This window comes from Phyllobates terribilis, unplaced genomic scaffold (assembly GCF_046119375.1).
Source record: "Phyllobates terribilis strain yellow unplaced genomic scaffold, ASM4611937v1 Scaffold_1__5_contigs__length_1240528914, whole genome shotgun sequence".
NCBI lineage: Eukaryota > Metazoa > Chordata > Amphibia > Anura > Dendrobatidae > Phyllobates > Phyllobates terribilis.
The window spans coordinates 372,900,030-372,915,517 of NW_027362761.1; the positions used below are offsets into that span (position 1 = coordinate 372,900,030).

Below are 15,488 nucleotides of genomic sequence, written 5' to 3' on the forward strand. Positions count from 1 at the left end.
GGTGGATGATCGCAAAATAATCTCCATGGTGAAGAGAAACCCCTTCACAACAGCCAACCAAGTGAACAACACTCTCCAGGAGGTAGGTGTATCAATATCCAAATCTACCATACAGAGAAGACTGCATGAAAGTAAATACAGAGGGTTCACTGGACGGTGCAAGCCACTCATAAGCATCAAGAAGAAAAAGGCTAGACTGGACTTTGCTGAAAAACATCTAAAAAAGCCAGCACAGTTCTGGAAGAACATTCTTTGGACAGATGAAACCAAGATCAACCTCTACCAGAATGATGGAAAGAGAAAAGTATGGCGAAGGCATGGTACAGCTCATGATCCAAAGCATACCACATCATCTGTAAAACACGGCGGAGGCAGTGTGATGGCTTGGGCATGCATGGCTGCCAGTGGCACTGGGCACTAGTGTTTATTGATGATGTGACACAGGACAGAAGCAGCCGAATGAATTCTGATGTATTCAGAGCCATACTGTGTGCTCAGATCCAGCCAAATGCAGCCAAACTGATTGTCCAACTGTAGTATGAAAAGACGACCAATGACCCAAAACATAAAGCCAAAGCAACCCAGGAGTTTATTAAAGCAAAGAAGTGGAATATTCTTGAATGGCCAAGTCAGTCACCTGATCTTAACCCAATTGAGCATGCATTTCACTTGTTAAAGACTAAACTTCAGACAGAAAGGCCCACAAACAAACAGCAACTGAAAACCACCGCAGTGAAGGCCTGGCAGAGCATCAAAAAGGAGGAAACACAGCGTCTGGTGATGTCCATGAGTTCAAGACTTCAGGCAGTCATTGCCAACAAAGGGTTTTCAACCAAGTACTAGAAATGAACATTTTATTTACAATTATTTAATCTGTCCAATTACTTTTGGTCCCTTTAAAAACAGGGTGGCACATGTTAAGGAGCTGAAACTCCTAAACCCTTCATCCAATTTTAATGTGGATACCCTCAAATGAAAGCTGAAAGTCTGAACTTCAACAGCATCTGAATTGCTTCGTTTAGTATTCATTGTGGTAATGTCTAGAACCAAAATTAGAAAAATGTTGTCTCTGTCCAAATATATATGGACGTAACTGTATGTTTCCTTTTCCTACCCCTTTGTAAAGATTTGAAGGTATTCTGCACCTCAGATTTAACTATAGATCTGATCTCAAACGCGAATTCCTCCGAGATCATCTGCTCCATGCAAGAACTGCAGAGACGTTTAGTATATGAAGCAGGCAGTTCAAGGCAGAGGGCACAAATCTTGTGCTTAGTCTTGTTTACGCTCTTTCTTCCCTGAAAAAGAAGGAAAAGGGGTGCCCTAATTAAAAAGGGTGAACATTCACGAAGATCACTCACCCATCAGACGCAACCAGGGGGTACGTGGAGGAAACGGGTCCGCCGAAGGATCTCCTTTGGAGGCCGAAGCCACGCTTGAGCCCCTGCTGCGCTGAGTGGACCTGCCGGATCTTCCGCTCTCACTGCCACAGCCGTGACGACGGGAAGGATCTTTGTCTGGCTGCCGAAGAGGAGCTTCCATGGACTCCTGCTCCATGTCACCGTCCACCTGGAGAGCTGCTCAGTTGATGTGTAGGATTGCACTGGCGGCAGAGCTCCCCTTATAAGGGCGGAAGCTTCCTTCTTAACATCCTTTATACTACATCTTTTTTCCCCCGGCTTTGCGCTGGGAGCTCCTTCCGGCCAAGCCCCTTCAGCCGCATCATCAGGAAGCACCTCCGGCACGTCCCCGTGCATTCGCAGAAGGGACAGCCAGTAGTCCGGCACCACAGCATGATGCCGTGACCGCGCTCCACCGCTCACCCTGCAGTCCCGCTTCAGGAGACTGGCCTGCATCAGACTGGCCAGGCCAGGCCAGTCCTGGATCAGACTGGCCAGTCCTGGATCAGACTGGCCAGTCCTGGATCAGACTGGCCAGTCCTGGATCAGACTGGCCAGTCCTGGATCAGACTGGCCAGTCCTGGATCAGACTGGCCAGTCCTGGATCAGACTGGCCAGTCCTGGATCAGACTGGCCAGTCCTGGATCAGACTGGCCAGTCCTGGATCAGACTGGCCAGTCCTGGATCAGACTGGCCAGTCCTGGATCTTCGTCAGGTAATCTTCTTGCAGGTACTGCACACTGCAGGTCCCCCATCAAGAACAGGAAACCAACTGATGCGGGGAGAGGTACTGCCCTTTTTATCTGTAGGTTTCCTGTCCTTGAAGGAAGGATCCCCACTCTCCGTTGGGGCTATCATGGGGGAGGGAAAAAACATCAAATACCCATTTAGCAATTGTGAACTGAACTCAAGAATATACTGTAATGTATGAAATCATTTTCATTTTGCAAAATGCTCCAATGCCATCATCTTGCATGAGTCGGCATAGTAAAATTGCTCTGATGGGTGTGTGGTCTCAAAGGTGTCGTGCATGTAAAGTTCATATAGAAAAATATGAAATAATTTGTTGGCAATACAATGTCAAGGGTTCCACCCTACCCCCGATGTTGCAGCAATTTGCTAAATAAAACTATTTGAAAAACATGAATCCAGTCAATTATTTTAATAGTACAGCAAAATATTTACATTTAATAAGTTATCCAAAAATTACACAAACAAAATGAAAGAAAATAACAGGATACATCTGTGACAATTCTCAATATACGTAATAGAGAATATTGGAAAGGAGCGAGCTCCAAAAGGATTACAAAGTAATTTTCCCACAGAATTCTCAGAGGTAAAACCGGTTGTCTACTATTCGGGACAGCCCCTTAATCCGTATGTTAGGCCCCTTTAAAAATGACACCTACTCACCACCAGTACCGTTCCAGCAGTGTCAACACTGTCTCCCAGCAAGACACCACCGGAACTGCACCGGAGGGGAGGTACAAGTGTCATTGTAAGAGAAGGTGATGTCCACTCTCGGTACAACCCCTTTAATTCTTTTAACTGTCACCTCCACAACTGCTATTGAGTACTGACCATGTATGCCAATATAGATGTAAATGATGCTCAAAAACCAAGGAAAGCTCATTTTACACTGTAGTTAAATCACTGCACTTTTCAGAATCTCTGCTCCAAAAGCTAAATAAACATGTCATAGTGTGACCAAAAGTTCAATAAGACATTTTTGTGTTGTGCTTGTGTTAAAGAAAAAGAAATTGGGTTCCTGATTTAAAAAAAAAATATATATATAATTTTTTTTTTTCCACACCACCATACTCCTGTGAACATATGGCCAAGTCATTGACTATAGAGCCAAGGGGCAAAACAATGCATGGGGCAATAAGATGTAGGTCCACAAGTCACCATCAAGTGTAAATCACGCATACAGAAGGAACATTTGGGCACAGCTAGGGAAATGGGTGTAGGTAGTTTTTGGAGCAAAAAGTTATGTGCGCCCATAAAATATCTCCAGAATGTCACTACGCTGGCAAATGAGCTTGTGGCCTAGCAGAAAGCAGCAGTGGCACATGGGGCTGCACAGATGCCACAATAGTTCTGTACTATAGGATTCTGGGCCTAGGTCGCTTTGTAGGAGATACTTTGTTACGGCACGCTGCATCTACTGATGTCAGAATTGGGAGGAAACAAAATTAGGAGCACTTCTGGAGGTACTTTGAAAATGCCAAAATTTAGTTGGGAGTGTCGTTTTCTACTCAAGAATTTTGATCCATCACTTTAAGCGAGTCAATTTTAGAAAAGTATCAAAATTCACCTAACCCTGCCAGTCATATCGTCACCATGGAAGACTAGGAAAAATATATATATTTTTTCTTCAATTGTGCCCCACACTCCCAAATAGAGGGCTCTGAGGATTCTATGCTGCACCCAGTGCATACCAGAACATGAAGACATTAGCTGTAACTAACAAACATTCTTAGATTACAACTGTAAAAACAGAAGGTTTTCCCACTTCCGTCTGCATGTGTGGTACCCGTAGTCTTCTGTAACAAAGTCCTGAACACTGGATTCTTGTCATTGCATTGTTGGAGGACATATCCAGCATTAAGTCTGCCTCCCAGGCCTGCTCACATAGGGAGAAGTTCTGGAGGGTTTTCACCATAGCAGAACTTGGCAATTGGGTTTCTGTAGGAGTTTTCATGTTGTACACTCTAAAGATAAAAAAAATATATATAAATCGATGTTATATTTAGCAATGCTGATCGGAAATTACATTACCATCATTACTGTTTTTCCAGGGCATACTTTACAGACAAGTCACAGCAAGGATTGGGAATATTTTACAATAGAAGCACATTGCATGATTTACAATCAAAATGACCCATTATCTCATATTTAAACAGGGCATAGTTTTCACTAATTGCAGACTTTTGGCAAGAAATGGATGAGCAACATCTATTATGTCAGGGCACAGAATGCATCTATTCAAATACCATCTGTGCGCACCCAACACTGGACAGTCACTAGTTTTTAATGGCTGATGGACATTCATAGGTTATACTGACTTAGTGAGTACATTAAAAATGCATTTGCAGGACAGGTTAATTTTATACTAAATATGCTACTCTTTCAATCTGTGAAAAGGGATGAAATTTCATTTTTTTTTTTTAAACTTTGTAGGTGCAAGACCCCAAAGGGGATATAAAAGCCAAAAAAAAAAAAAAAGTCTGATCCCTAGCACTATACGCTGCAAGCTTACTGTATTGCAATAAATAGTCAAAATTACATTCTCCTGTAAAGTCCAGCCATTGGTTTGGTTTCAGAGGAGGATCAGCATGGCAGCTGTAGGCATCCTCTGTGGTCCACAGCTGCCATGACAATTCTTCTGCACCCCATGATCAGTGTTTGATTGAGGCGAAGCCATTTAAATGACACCATCAATGTATTAGCCATCTAAATGCGGCTGTCAGATATTGGAGCTAGCGCCGGTCACTGGTGTTGAAGACAAATTTGCCAGGTAGATGCCATAATGTTATTTACAAGGTGGTAACATTTTCTGCAGACTTGCACAATATATTACAGAGCACAGATTAACAGTTACAATATAAAAAGGAAGAGGGATAAGAGTCAGCACTACAAACCGCACTGAGAAGCTTCAATATAACATTGGAACAAAAGGCATCAAGTGTTTTACCTGTGAAGATGTCCGACACTTGGCCAGGCACAGCTCAAAGTGGTCTTCTACAGCCATGAATAAGTTCTGGAACCCTACTGCAGCCCGTCTTAAGAAACGTTCCAATACATGTTGCTGAATGATGGAGACAGTGTCACATGTATTAAATATTCAGATTATAATTATTTTATATAATGTTCCATGTAAGAATGACGACATTATATACAATATATGGGACAGACCTTGTTGGGCTGCAGGCAGCAAGACACGCAGTACTCGTATACACTGCAGCATCCATTGGGTAGACAGCTCTCACATTTATATTGTCTAGTATTGGCCAGGAGATTACAGCAGCCATTGGCCAGCAGTTCTTTGCGTTCACAGACATAACCTGTGAAAGTGGATAAATTGGTATAAGTGAGAAAAGGGTCATGTACTTCTATGTTAAGGTCTTAAGCATGAGCTAAGAATTTGAGACCTTACCCAAGAAATCCGGCAAACATTAAGCAATAGGTAATTTCTAAACTATAGAAAAAAAAAAAAGCCACTTCTGTACACCAAACATTATAAGGTTTTATGAAACTTCAGTTCCTTTATCTTGTGACCACAGAACCGCTGCAATTCTATCATTTACAGTGATAGGTCATCAACATTTAAATCCCGTAACCTCCTCTTTCCCACAATGGGGCAGATTTTAGTTTTTTGCATCTTCGCTGCGCGGAGGGGGGCACTCCTTGGAGGAGTAATACTAAAACCACCAGATTTGTCACTCCTGTTCAGAGCTCCTTGTTAGTCCACCTTGACACACAGGAGTTGTCTGTTCCCATTGATGGCCCACCTCACCCAATGATTTGTTAATCGGCTGTCGATGGGTTTATGGAAGAGAGGCATGGGTGATGAAGAGCTTTTGCCTTGTTCTTTATGTCACTCTGCTGCTAACATCATGTTAGTGCATGTTTTGATATGTGCGGCATAAGGTGGACCCACACAGTATCAGGCACATTGGTGTACTCGTGCTGCCATTCTTACCTAGATCATCTGTTATGAGGAGTTTGCCCTGCACAGAGTTGCGACACTGGTTACTTGGTCGGCTGCTGTTCCCAAGGTTAAACTGTATTTTCCAATGAATGTTTTGTTCTCGTTCTAGAGTCTGAAGAAGTGTTCTGTCTCTGACCGTCTTTTCTTCCTGATGGAGGCAATAGAAAAGGATATATTACAATGAGGTCAAGTGAAAAGTGTGCCCAGCATAAGCTTAGGTGTACATGCATACATTGCTTCAAATTCAGAACCATCAATCCAGAACAGTCCCCCATTAGAAGGTAGGCTCCTACACTGAAGGCCAGCGTGCAACCAGCAAATACATAACCGTCCAATTACCGTACTTTCAATGATGCCAAATAATTCCATTCACCAAGTGTACACCGGCTGACGGTCAGCTAGTATAAAGGCACAGATGGTACACTGAATAACAGGAGAACCCCTGCACCCTGCATCAGAGCAGGCCATTCTCCCAGAAGCGGAGATGATCTGACATGCACCTTCCCTAGTGAAGGAGGCAGGAACTCATCTGCTTATGCAACTTCCTTGCAATGGTAGCAAGACACTGAAAATTGTAAACGAGGCAAGCATCTCTAAGGCTGTGTGCCCACTATGCGATTTTTAAGCGTTTCCGCAGCGGCAATTCCGCCGCAGAAACGCTTAAAAAATGCTTGGTGGAAAGTCTGCCATGTTCCCCAATGATCATCTGCATGTGCTGTCCACATGCTGCGGATTATCATTGCGGAAAAATCCGCAGCACTACCAATTACTTTGCGGAATCGCGGTGATTTTGCCGCCATTGACTTGCATTGAATCGCTTAATATCCGCATGACTACATGTGCACACGCTGATATTAAGCGATTCAATGCACGGATGGTACTCGGGTTTGGAGAAGAGGAGACTCTCCTCCAAACCCGGGTACCATAGTACCTGTAAAATAAAAAAAAAAATACATTATACTCACCTTCTGATGGCCCCCGGTCTCCATACTGATGCGTCCTGGCTCCCCGGCAGCTCGCGATGGTCTAAAAGGACCTTCCGTGACGTCATTTAGTCATGTGACAGGTCACGCGACCGCTGACGTCGGCGGTCACATGACTAAATGACGTCATGGAAGGTCCTTTTAGACCACCAAACCGAATGAGACCTGGGGCCATCGGAAAGGGAGTATAATATTTATTTTTTACCATTCTTTTACTATAACTTGGTCACACTATATAAATCCATGCCGATTGCATGGATTTATATAGTGTGACCAAGTTGTCAAGCACTTTCCAAGTGATGCTAAAATCGCTTGGAAAAGCGCTTGACAACCCGCATGCGAAAAACGCTTCAATTCCGCTTGTCCCTGGCAGGAAAAAACGCATGTAAAATCCGCATGTGTTTTTTCTGCCAGGGAGATGCAGAAAAGCTCAAAAAAAACCTGAGCATTTCTGCATCATGAGCACATAGCCTAAGACATAGGAAGCTATTAAACTGGGAAACCAGAATATAGGCGTCATACATCATTGAGGCTCCCCCTCAAATGACGCGATTTATAAAAAAAAATAATAATAATAATAATAAATTTAACGCGAATCTGTCAGCAGGATTGTGCTCAGTAAACTACATACACTGTCAGGTGGGCGACATTACACTGATTAAAAGGATACCTTGGTTGATGAAATCCATCCTGTGGTTCTTGTGTAATCTTTACTTTCAGTTTGGAGATAATGATCTGCTCGTGCTTCGGGGTGGCGCTCTATCTGGTCCCCTACTTACATATTCATCTGTATGCCCTTATGACAGATCACTGATCGTTCACCAACCTGCCTCTTATTGTATATAATGCATCTAGTAGTGCGGGGCTAGGTAAAATAGGAAACAGGTCAGTGAAGGAACAGTAAGTAAAGATTACACAAGACCCACAGGACGGATTTCATCAACCAGGGTATCCTTTTAATCAGTAATGTCGCCCACCTGACAGTATGTAGTTTACTGAGCAAAATCCTGCTGACAAGTGTGCTTTAAGAAAATTTATAATCTTGCAATTTTCACACTGGGGCTTCTTAAGATCCACACTTCATGTCATTTCAGCAATATTTTCCATCAGGCTCCTTATCAGCAAAGTCACGAATATAATGACTATTAAAAAACACATCTACAGCTGATAACACAGGAGCCACCAATTACAGTAGCTGATGTCACAGCTGACCCTCTCCCTTCACAATGATGTTTCCTCACGCTCATTAGATTCTTTAAACACACAAAAAAAAAATAAAAAAAAAAATATAGGATCAGAAGCTGTTCATTGTGGCTAATGGAACTGCTGAAACAGGAGGTTAGAGGAAAAGTGCCTTAGTGAACAGTGCGAGTTGCTATATAGTTTGTCATAAGAAGGGGCGGGGAAAAAAAAAAATTAGAACTTAAACAAAAAGTAATTTAATGGAGATGCATTCCATTTAAAGAGGATCTTTCACCAAGTTTTATATGTTGAAACTGGACACCATGGCTGTAGAGTAAAAAAAAGGGTCCCCCCACACATTGGACCAGGCAAGCTCCCAAACCGCTCATAGTCTTGCTTTCATCACCACAGATGCCATTGGCTGGGGCTCCCTGCTGCTGTACGGCCCTTGGGAGCTTGCCTCCTTGCTTGAACAGACATTTGGATCAGAAGCCGCATATTTTTCTGGTCATTTTCTCCTTGCACCCAGCTCTTATTATTGCAGATGTACTTCAGTGCAAATCACAGCTATCTATACTTATGCTTCATGTTTACTTTTCTTAATCCATCAATTTATAGCATAGTTGTGCGGCACCACACACACACACACACACACACACACACACACAGTGCTTGAGCTGTGACTGTCATACAGTTTATCTGGGGTCAATAATTCACTGTACCCTGGATGCGCAGTGGAAACCAGTAGAATTACACAAGTATGCCAGGATCTCCTCCTGCTGTAGCTGGCACAGCACTGCTGCCCAGAATGGCTGCTGATGGAGGAGCATGGGATCAGCCCATGGGATCTCCTCCAATAGTAAAGCTACCTCTCCTGTGACATGTCACAGTTGTCAGACATGGCCAGGTGTGGTCACACAACACCAGCTCTATGGACAGGGGAGCTGTGAAGCCTGAGGGAGGAGGAGAACCTGCCACACTTATACAGTCACATCCAACACCTGTGGGAAGACAGGTCACTAACCTCTTGAGCTATACATTAGTCATGTTGCTGTTCACACGATCAGCTTTGCCCTGCAGCCGACCACAGTCTGTGCACACCCCCTGATAGACCGGCAGCACTCACCTGCTTGAGGGTGCTGGTGAGAAAGTAGATCAGAGAGAGGCCAAACACAATGCCCAGCACCCATCTCTTGCGCAGGATCTTCCTCCACAGCATAGACACCACCGCCACCATCCCGACCCTGCTGGCTGTGCCAGGTGAGAGCCCTGCCTGTGTACAGCTGTCAGTGTCCACGCAGCTCAGGCCGCCTGGCACACGCCGGACCGCTCATAATAACACAAGGTCTGGTGCTGCGCTCCTCACACCGGACACACGGGCATGGCGGCGCTGTGACTCCCCTATAACACTATATACCTAGCCCTCCGCCACAGTCTAGCGCGCTGTGCACAAAGCCGCAGCTCTAAGCTCAAATCCTATCTGCTCTACAGCACCCACATGATTACTATTCATATTATTCCCCCGGAAGTGATCTATGCAGCTGGTTCCACTTCCTGTGTAAGCGCTTTGCTCCCATGGTGACGGTCCAGAAACTCTCGGCTCGGTCACGTGACCTGTCGCAGTGACCCGGAAACGAATGGGAGCGTAGCCGGCTTCTGCCTGCAGCGGTGACGTCACCCTGTCTGCACCGCCCTAGACCAGGTGAGAGGATGCGGGAGGCTCCATAGATGTCAGGGACCGGGAGGCAAGCGCGATCCTCCGTGTACATCAACGCACCTCCGCTCTATTGTCCTCTGTTATCAGCCAGGGAATGGCGCGATCCTCCCTGTACAGCAGCGCGCCTCCGCTCTGTTGTCCTCTGTTATCTGCCAGGGAAGCGGATCCTCCCAGCCCAGCAGCGCTTCTCCGACCTATTGTCCTCTGTTATCTGCCTGGGAAGCGGATCCTCCGTTCACAGCTGCGCATCTCCGCTCTATTGTCCTCTGTTATCTGCCAGAGAAGCGGATCCTCCCTGTACAGCAGCGCATCTCCGCTCTATTGTCCTCTGTTATCTGCCAGAGAAGCGGATCCTCCCTGTACAGCAGCGCATCTCCGCTCTATTGTCCTCTGTTATCACCCAGCGGAGGCTGCCTGTACTGATGGGGTGGCTGCTGGAGGATGACCAGTTTCTACCTCATAGTCTATAAACCTTTCTGTAGATGGGGGAATGCAGGAGGCGCAGCGGTCACTGATCGCCGCCATCTGTGCTGCACTGCATGTAACTAAAGGGATTTTCCATCCATGTAAATGAAAATAAGGAATAAAAACCGCTAGCAATGCTATAAAATAAGTAATACCTTCCTGGTCCCCACAGCTCCTCAGTCTCCTGGGTCCTGATACGGACATGTGACCACTACAGCCAATCATACTGGCCACAGCAGTCACCCTGGTGGGGTTGACATGTCACCTTTAGTGATTGGCTGCAGCAGTCACATGATCGTGAGGTAGCAGAGGATTGGGGGGTAAGAATAATGTCTTTCATTATATTATACACCTCTAAGCTGTTCTGAAATAAAATGTATATGGCCTGTGATAGTGATGACCCAGCGTTGGGACAGGTCATCAGCAGTGCAGGGCTGAGTGGCCCACCAGTAACATTGCCCCTTGGGGTCCACTGTTCAGCTACATGCACATGTTACATTACCCCCATTTACAAACTGACCTCTGCTTCTATATAATAATACACTGGGTGGTTGATAAATGAGATCCTGCCATTGTCTGTACATAGTGAGCCAGGTGTATTGTGCCAACTACTGCTCATATAGAGGGGCTGCGGGCCCACCAGAGCCTGGTCAACAGTATCAGATCTGTGGAGGTCTGACACTGAGCAGCTGTTATCCGATCAGGCAGCCAGGTGTAGGAGGCTGCTCTGTGTGGCTCCATTCAGTGTGTAGAAGCCTCTGCTGGATACTGCAGAACAGCCCTGTTCTCTTGCAGCGGCTGCTACACACTGAGCTGCACAGTTTATGCCCAAGCATTGAGGTAACTGGTCCTAATGAATCCTGACGGGTTGTGGCAAGTTTCCATTGTGGTTTCATAAGCTTTGATGGTGAGAATAGAGGTGCAGACTACAGTGCACGCTATTAAATAACCCAAAAGGAAAACGTGAACATGAACAAAACCTGATTATTGTACACAGGTGTAGGAAAGGTGCAGCATTATATTGTGCAAAGGGAATCTGTCAGTAGGATCAGCCCTCCTAAGCCGTATATGTGGCCATGTAGGTCATAGGAATAAATGATACCTTGATATCTGCAATCTGATTTTTTTATTCCGAAGAAATCCACATTTTTCTTATATGTTGTTAAAGGGGTTGTCCTTTCTCAGTCGATGTCTGCCGTCACTCTATGTGACTGCAGACTTATGAATCCCCCCAGCGCAGGCACTGTGGACTGCAGGGATTCAGCGGTTTCTGAGCCGGGACCTGAGGGTACGTATGAGTTATACATACTCCGGGCCAGTGGGCGCAGCCTCAGTTCCATACACTTGTGCACTTGGCCTCGGTCAATACAAGTGCTCTGGCCAGGAGTATGTATAACTCATACATACCCTCCAGTTCCGGCTCAGAAACCGGCGAATCCCCACAGCGCACAGTGCCTGCGCTGGGGGGATTCATAAGTCTGCAGTCACACAGAGTGACTGCAGACTTACCATCTTGGACTGGACAACCCGTTTAAGATCTGTAGGCCGGACACTAATAAAAGGGGACGTTACCAGCGTGATGTGTAAAGACGGACAGTCTGCTCTCATTTTGACACACTGCTCTGCAGTTAAAAGCATGGATTTCTCTGGAATAAGACATCAGATTGCAGATATCAAGGTGTCATTTTATTTAACTGTCCCTGACCTGCACGCTCTTATAGATGTCTTAGGTTGGATGATCCTACTGACAGATTCCCTTTAAATAGGAATTGAGCTGCAGTACCCGAGAACGGCCACTAGACAGTGTGACAGAGCTGCAGTGTTCTGCTGGACAGTCTGCTAGAGCAGCTAACAACTGATTAGTGGGGGCCGGGTGTAGGACCCCCACAGATCTGATATTGATTACCTTCCCTACAGAGAGGTTACCAGTATCTAATTAATAGACAAGTCACCTCAAGAGGTTCTCCAGTGTCTTAAGAAAGTCACCCATAAAGAGCAAATGCTATAAAATAAAGAGGACTGATTTATCCAACTGCAGCCTATTATCCAGTTTAGATGTGATGCCGGCAAGTACAGCAAATGGCCGCTAAGACGAGTAATAGTCTGCAGGGGGATAAAGCGGGTGCGTATAAGCAGGGCTGTGGAGTCGGTAAGCCAAACCTACGACTCCACAGACCTGAGTATAAGGTACGTCTTTGTTTTACACTATTTGCTGTTTGTGGCTAGTTTTTGTAACATCCTGTAAAACCCTTAGGGTGCTTTCACATTGTGTTCTGTGTCCCCGTCATGGCATATGTCCTAAAATTCCCCGCAAAACGAGGTATGGACGTATGCTCTGACGGTGGCCATTGACCGCAATGGTGACGGCAGAGTGAACGTGCACTCTGCCGTGCACTTTTTTTGGGAGTGTAAGCCCACAGGAGGCGGACACACAGTCATAGGCTGCTACGTCTGAGTGCCCGCCTCCTGTGGGTGTACACTCCCGAAAAAAGTGCATGGCATTGTGGTCTATGGCCCCCGTCACAGCATACGTCCAGCCCCCGTTTTGTGGGGAATTTCAGGATGTATGCCCCGACGGGGACACAGAACGCAATGAATCTTTTCATTCAACACCCCCCCCAAACCGATTACCTGACTGTAAACTATGACAATATAAGTACCATAGTTCTTTTTTACATTTTTATGTGCCCAGTGCAAACAAGTGCATTTGGGTATTTTTAGTTTACTTTTCCCTTTATTTTAGTTTTTGCACCTGGAAAATAATTTAAAAACACACTGTAAGGCCTCATTCACATGTCAGTGATTTTTCAATATTAGCAAAAAAAAACCCAGTGATTTTCATCGGTGTTTTGGATCAGATATTCATTAGTGTTTGGTCCTTGTCTTCACTTTCACCATCAGAGTTTCAGATATGCAGGATATCAATTCTTTCATTGTTTTGCAGGGGGAACATGCAGGTGAAAACGTAGGTAGTGTGCGCTGCACATACCCTTAATCTGATTTCTTATCCTTGACACGATCATGTCTTCTTACTGTGATTTACGTATCCTCTGCACCTATTGTTTTTTTACTCTCTTATTTTATTCCAATCAGTGGACAGTAATGAAGGAGGTGCACTTTTGGGGTCTCCAAAATCAAACTTCAAAGTGAACTCTATGAAGATCACCAATGTTCTCCAGACCTGCCTGACCACTGTCCCCATAGGCGATACACTTTAAATGTATTGTTTGAGGGTCCTGAGGACAATGCAGAGAAGACACAGCAGCCTGACGGATAACCCTCCTCCAGAAAGGTAAGAAGCAGAGGAACGGAGGGTATCTCTATCACGAGAGCAAGAAAGTGAATGAAATAGTTGACATTTCCTGCAAAACATTTGTGGGCATTTCTCACACATCAGTGAGGCAAATCAGGAGTTTTGACTGATGGGGTTATAGGCGGTGAGACCCCTATTAATTGCTAAGAACGAGCGGTGTATCGCTTCTGCCTTAACAGGTTCTCCTCAGTTATGGAGATTCTATACTGCTTGCCAAGGATGGACTATGGTAGCCAAAGGGGCAAGGTGCTCAGGGAAGTCTTTTATTTGCTTTGTTGTAGTTATTAATGGAACATGAGTGACATCACGCAGACCTTAAGGCCACGTTCACACGCTCAGTATTTGGTCAGTATTTTACCTCAGTATCTGTAAGCCAAAACCAGGAGTGGAACAATCAGAGGAAAGTATAATAGAAACACGTCACCACTTCTGGATTTATCACCCACTCCTGGTTTTGGCTTACAAATACTGAGGTAAAATACTGACCAAATACTGAATTACCGGCCCACAAGGCGTTTTCTGTGTAGACCAGCGGTCACTTTCTCAGTGTAAGTCTATGAGACTCTGAACGAGGCTGTCCAAGCAGTAATAAGAGACGCTGGAGCGCTTTTTTAACCAATCTCTCCTTCGGACGTATATATTTCTAGTACTGTGCTTGAAAGGGGACATGTCAGGTTTCCCCAGCTTCTCTACCGACAGATGCAGCATGGCTACACATATTGTTACACAGTTATTACACAAAGCATGGAGAGAGTGTGTCATGCAGACGAGCGGATATATTGGACAGTGGTCTGACAGCGCACTGACCCGTGCTATTCCAGAGTGCTGTTCACATGAATGATTTTTTTTTCTCAGTCCGAGCTTCTGTGGTAAAAAACAAAATTGCAGCATACGCTGGTTTCATCCAAGTCTAGGATGAGACTCACACATTCAAGTCTATGGGTGCGAGAAAAAAAACGGTTCCCACGTGGAATATCTGAATGGCATCCGATTTATTTATTTTTTCTTTTTTTATATAGATTTTTGTTAGAAACCTAAAAAACAGTATTTGGTCATGTACGTGTTTAAATTTAGTTGCATTATAATGGATCGCACTCAGACGTCACATGGATGTCACACTGACGTAAAAAGTGGACACATGGATGAAAAGCCGATGAAAATTCTTAAAAAAATCATCCAAATTTTCTGGATGAAACTTGGACGATTTTTAATACGCTCATCTGCAGAAATCCTTCAATGGGTGGTCTGGTCTAGACTGACAAGTCTGCAGTCACTCTGTGTGACTGCAGACTTGTGAATCCCCCCAGCACTTGCACTGTGCCCTGCGAGGTTTCACCGGTGTTTGCACCTGGAACGGCGGGCAAGCATGCAATATACATACTCCCGGCCAGAACCCCTGTAGAGGGCGTCCAATAGACGGGGTCTGGCTGGGGCCGCCGTTCCCAGCGCAGACACCAGTGAATCCTCACAGTGCGTGTGCTGAGGGGATTCACAAGTCTGCACTTACACAGAATGACTGCAGATTTATCAATCTAGAACCCATTTAATCAAACGTGTTGTGTTACAAAACTCTGATGTATAAGTGGCAGTGTATAGTAATTAGCCAGGACTAGTCCAGCAGGCGTCTACTCCCCCAGGGCTAGTCCCGCTTCAGGATCTGTAATCCCATCCTCTCTTTGTCACTGTGCCCAGTCATAGCTTCAGTGCTGGAGAC

General features: G+C 45.2%; 2 protein-coding genes across 2 annotated transcripts in view; one reads left to right on the forward strand and one right to left on the reverse strand.

Annotated features, from left to right (window-relative positions):
- Positions 1-2,553: 2,553 nt before the first annotated feature.
- On the reverse strand, positions 2,554-9,872 carry SPRING1 (SREBF pathway regulator in golgi 1). Its single transcript, XM_073676366.1, has 5 exons — positions 9,406-9,872; positions 6,106-6,262; positions 5,319-5,467; positions 5,098-5,211; positions 2,554-4,114 (listed from the first exon to the last, which is right to left on the reverse strand). The coding sequence occupies exons 1-5, from the start codon at positions 9,514-9,516 to the stop codon at positions 4,031-4,033; spliced, it is 615 nt and encodes a 204-aa protein (XP_073532467.1). The 5' UTR covers positions 9,517-9,872; the 3' UTR covers positions 2,554-4,030.
- Positions 9,849-15,488, forward strand: part of RNFT2 (ring finger protein, transmembrane 2) — a 92,186-nt gene continuing 86,546 nt past the window's right edge. The window contains exons 1-2 of the mRNA XM_073676365.1: positions 9,849-9,981; positions 13,555-13,753. Coding sequence (XP_073532466.1) covers positions 13,680-13,753 — 74 coding nt within the window. The 5' untranslated portion in view covers positions 9,849-9,981; positions 13,555-13,679. The remainder of the gene's footprint in view (positions 9,982-13,554; positions 13,754-15,488) is intronic.

Coding starts and splice junctions, on each gene's coding strand:
- SPRING1 (XM_073676366.1), bottom strand. CDS start 9,516: ATGGTGGCGGTGGTGTCTATGCTGTGGAGGAAGATCCTGCGCAAGAGA. Junction 6,263..9,405: donor TCACCAGCACCCTCAAGCAG/GTGAGTGCTGCC, acceptor TGCCTCCATCAG/GAAGAAAAGACGGTCAGAGA. Junction 5,468..6,105: donor CCTCATAACAGATGATCTAG/GTAAGAATGGCA, acceptor CCACTTTCACAG/GTTATGTCTGTGAACGCAAA.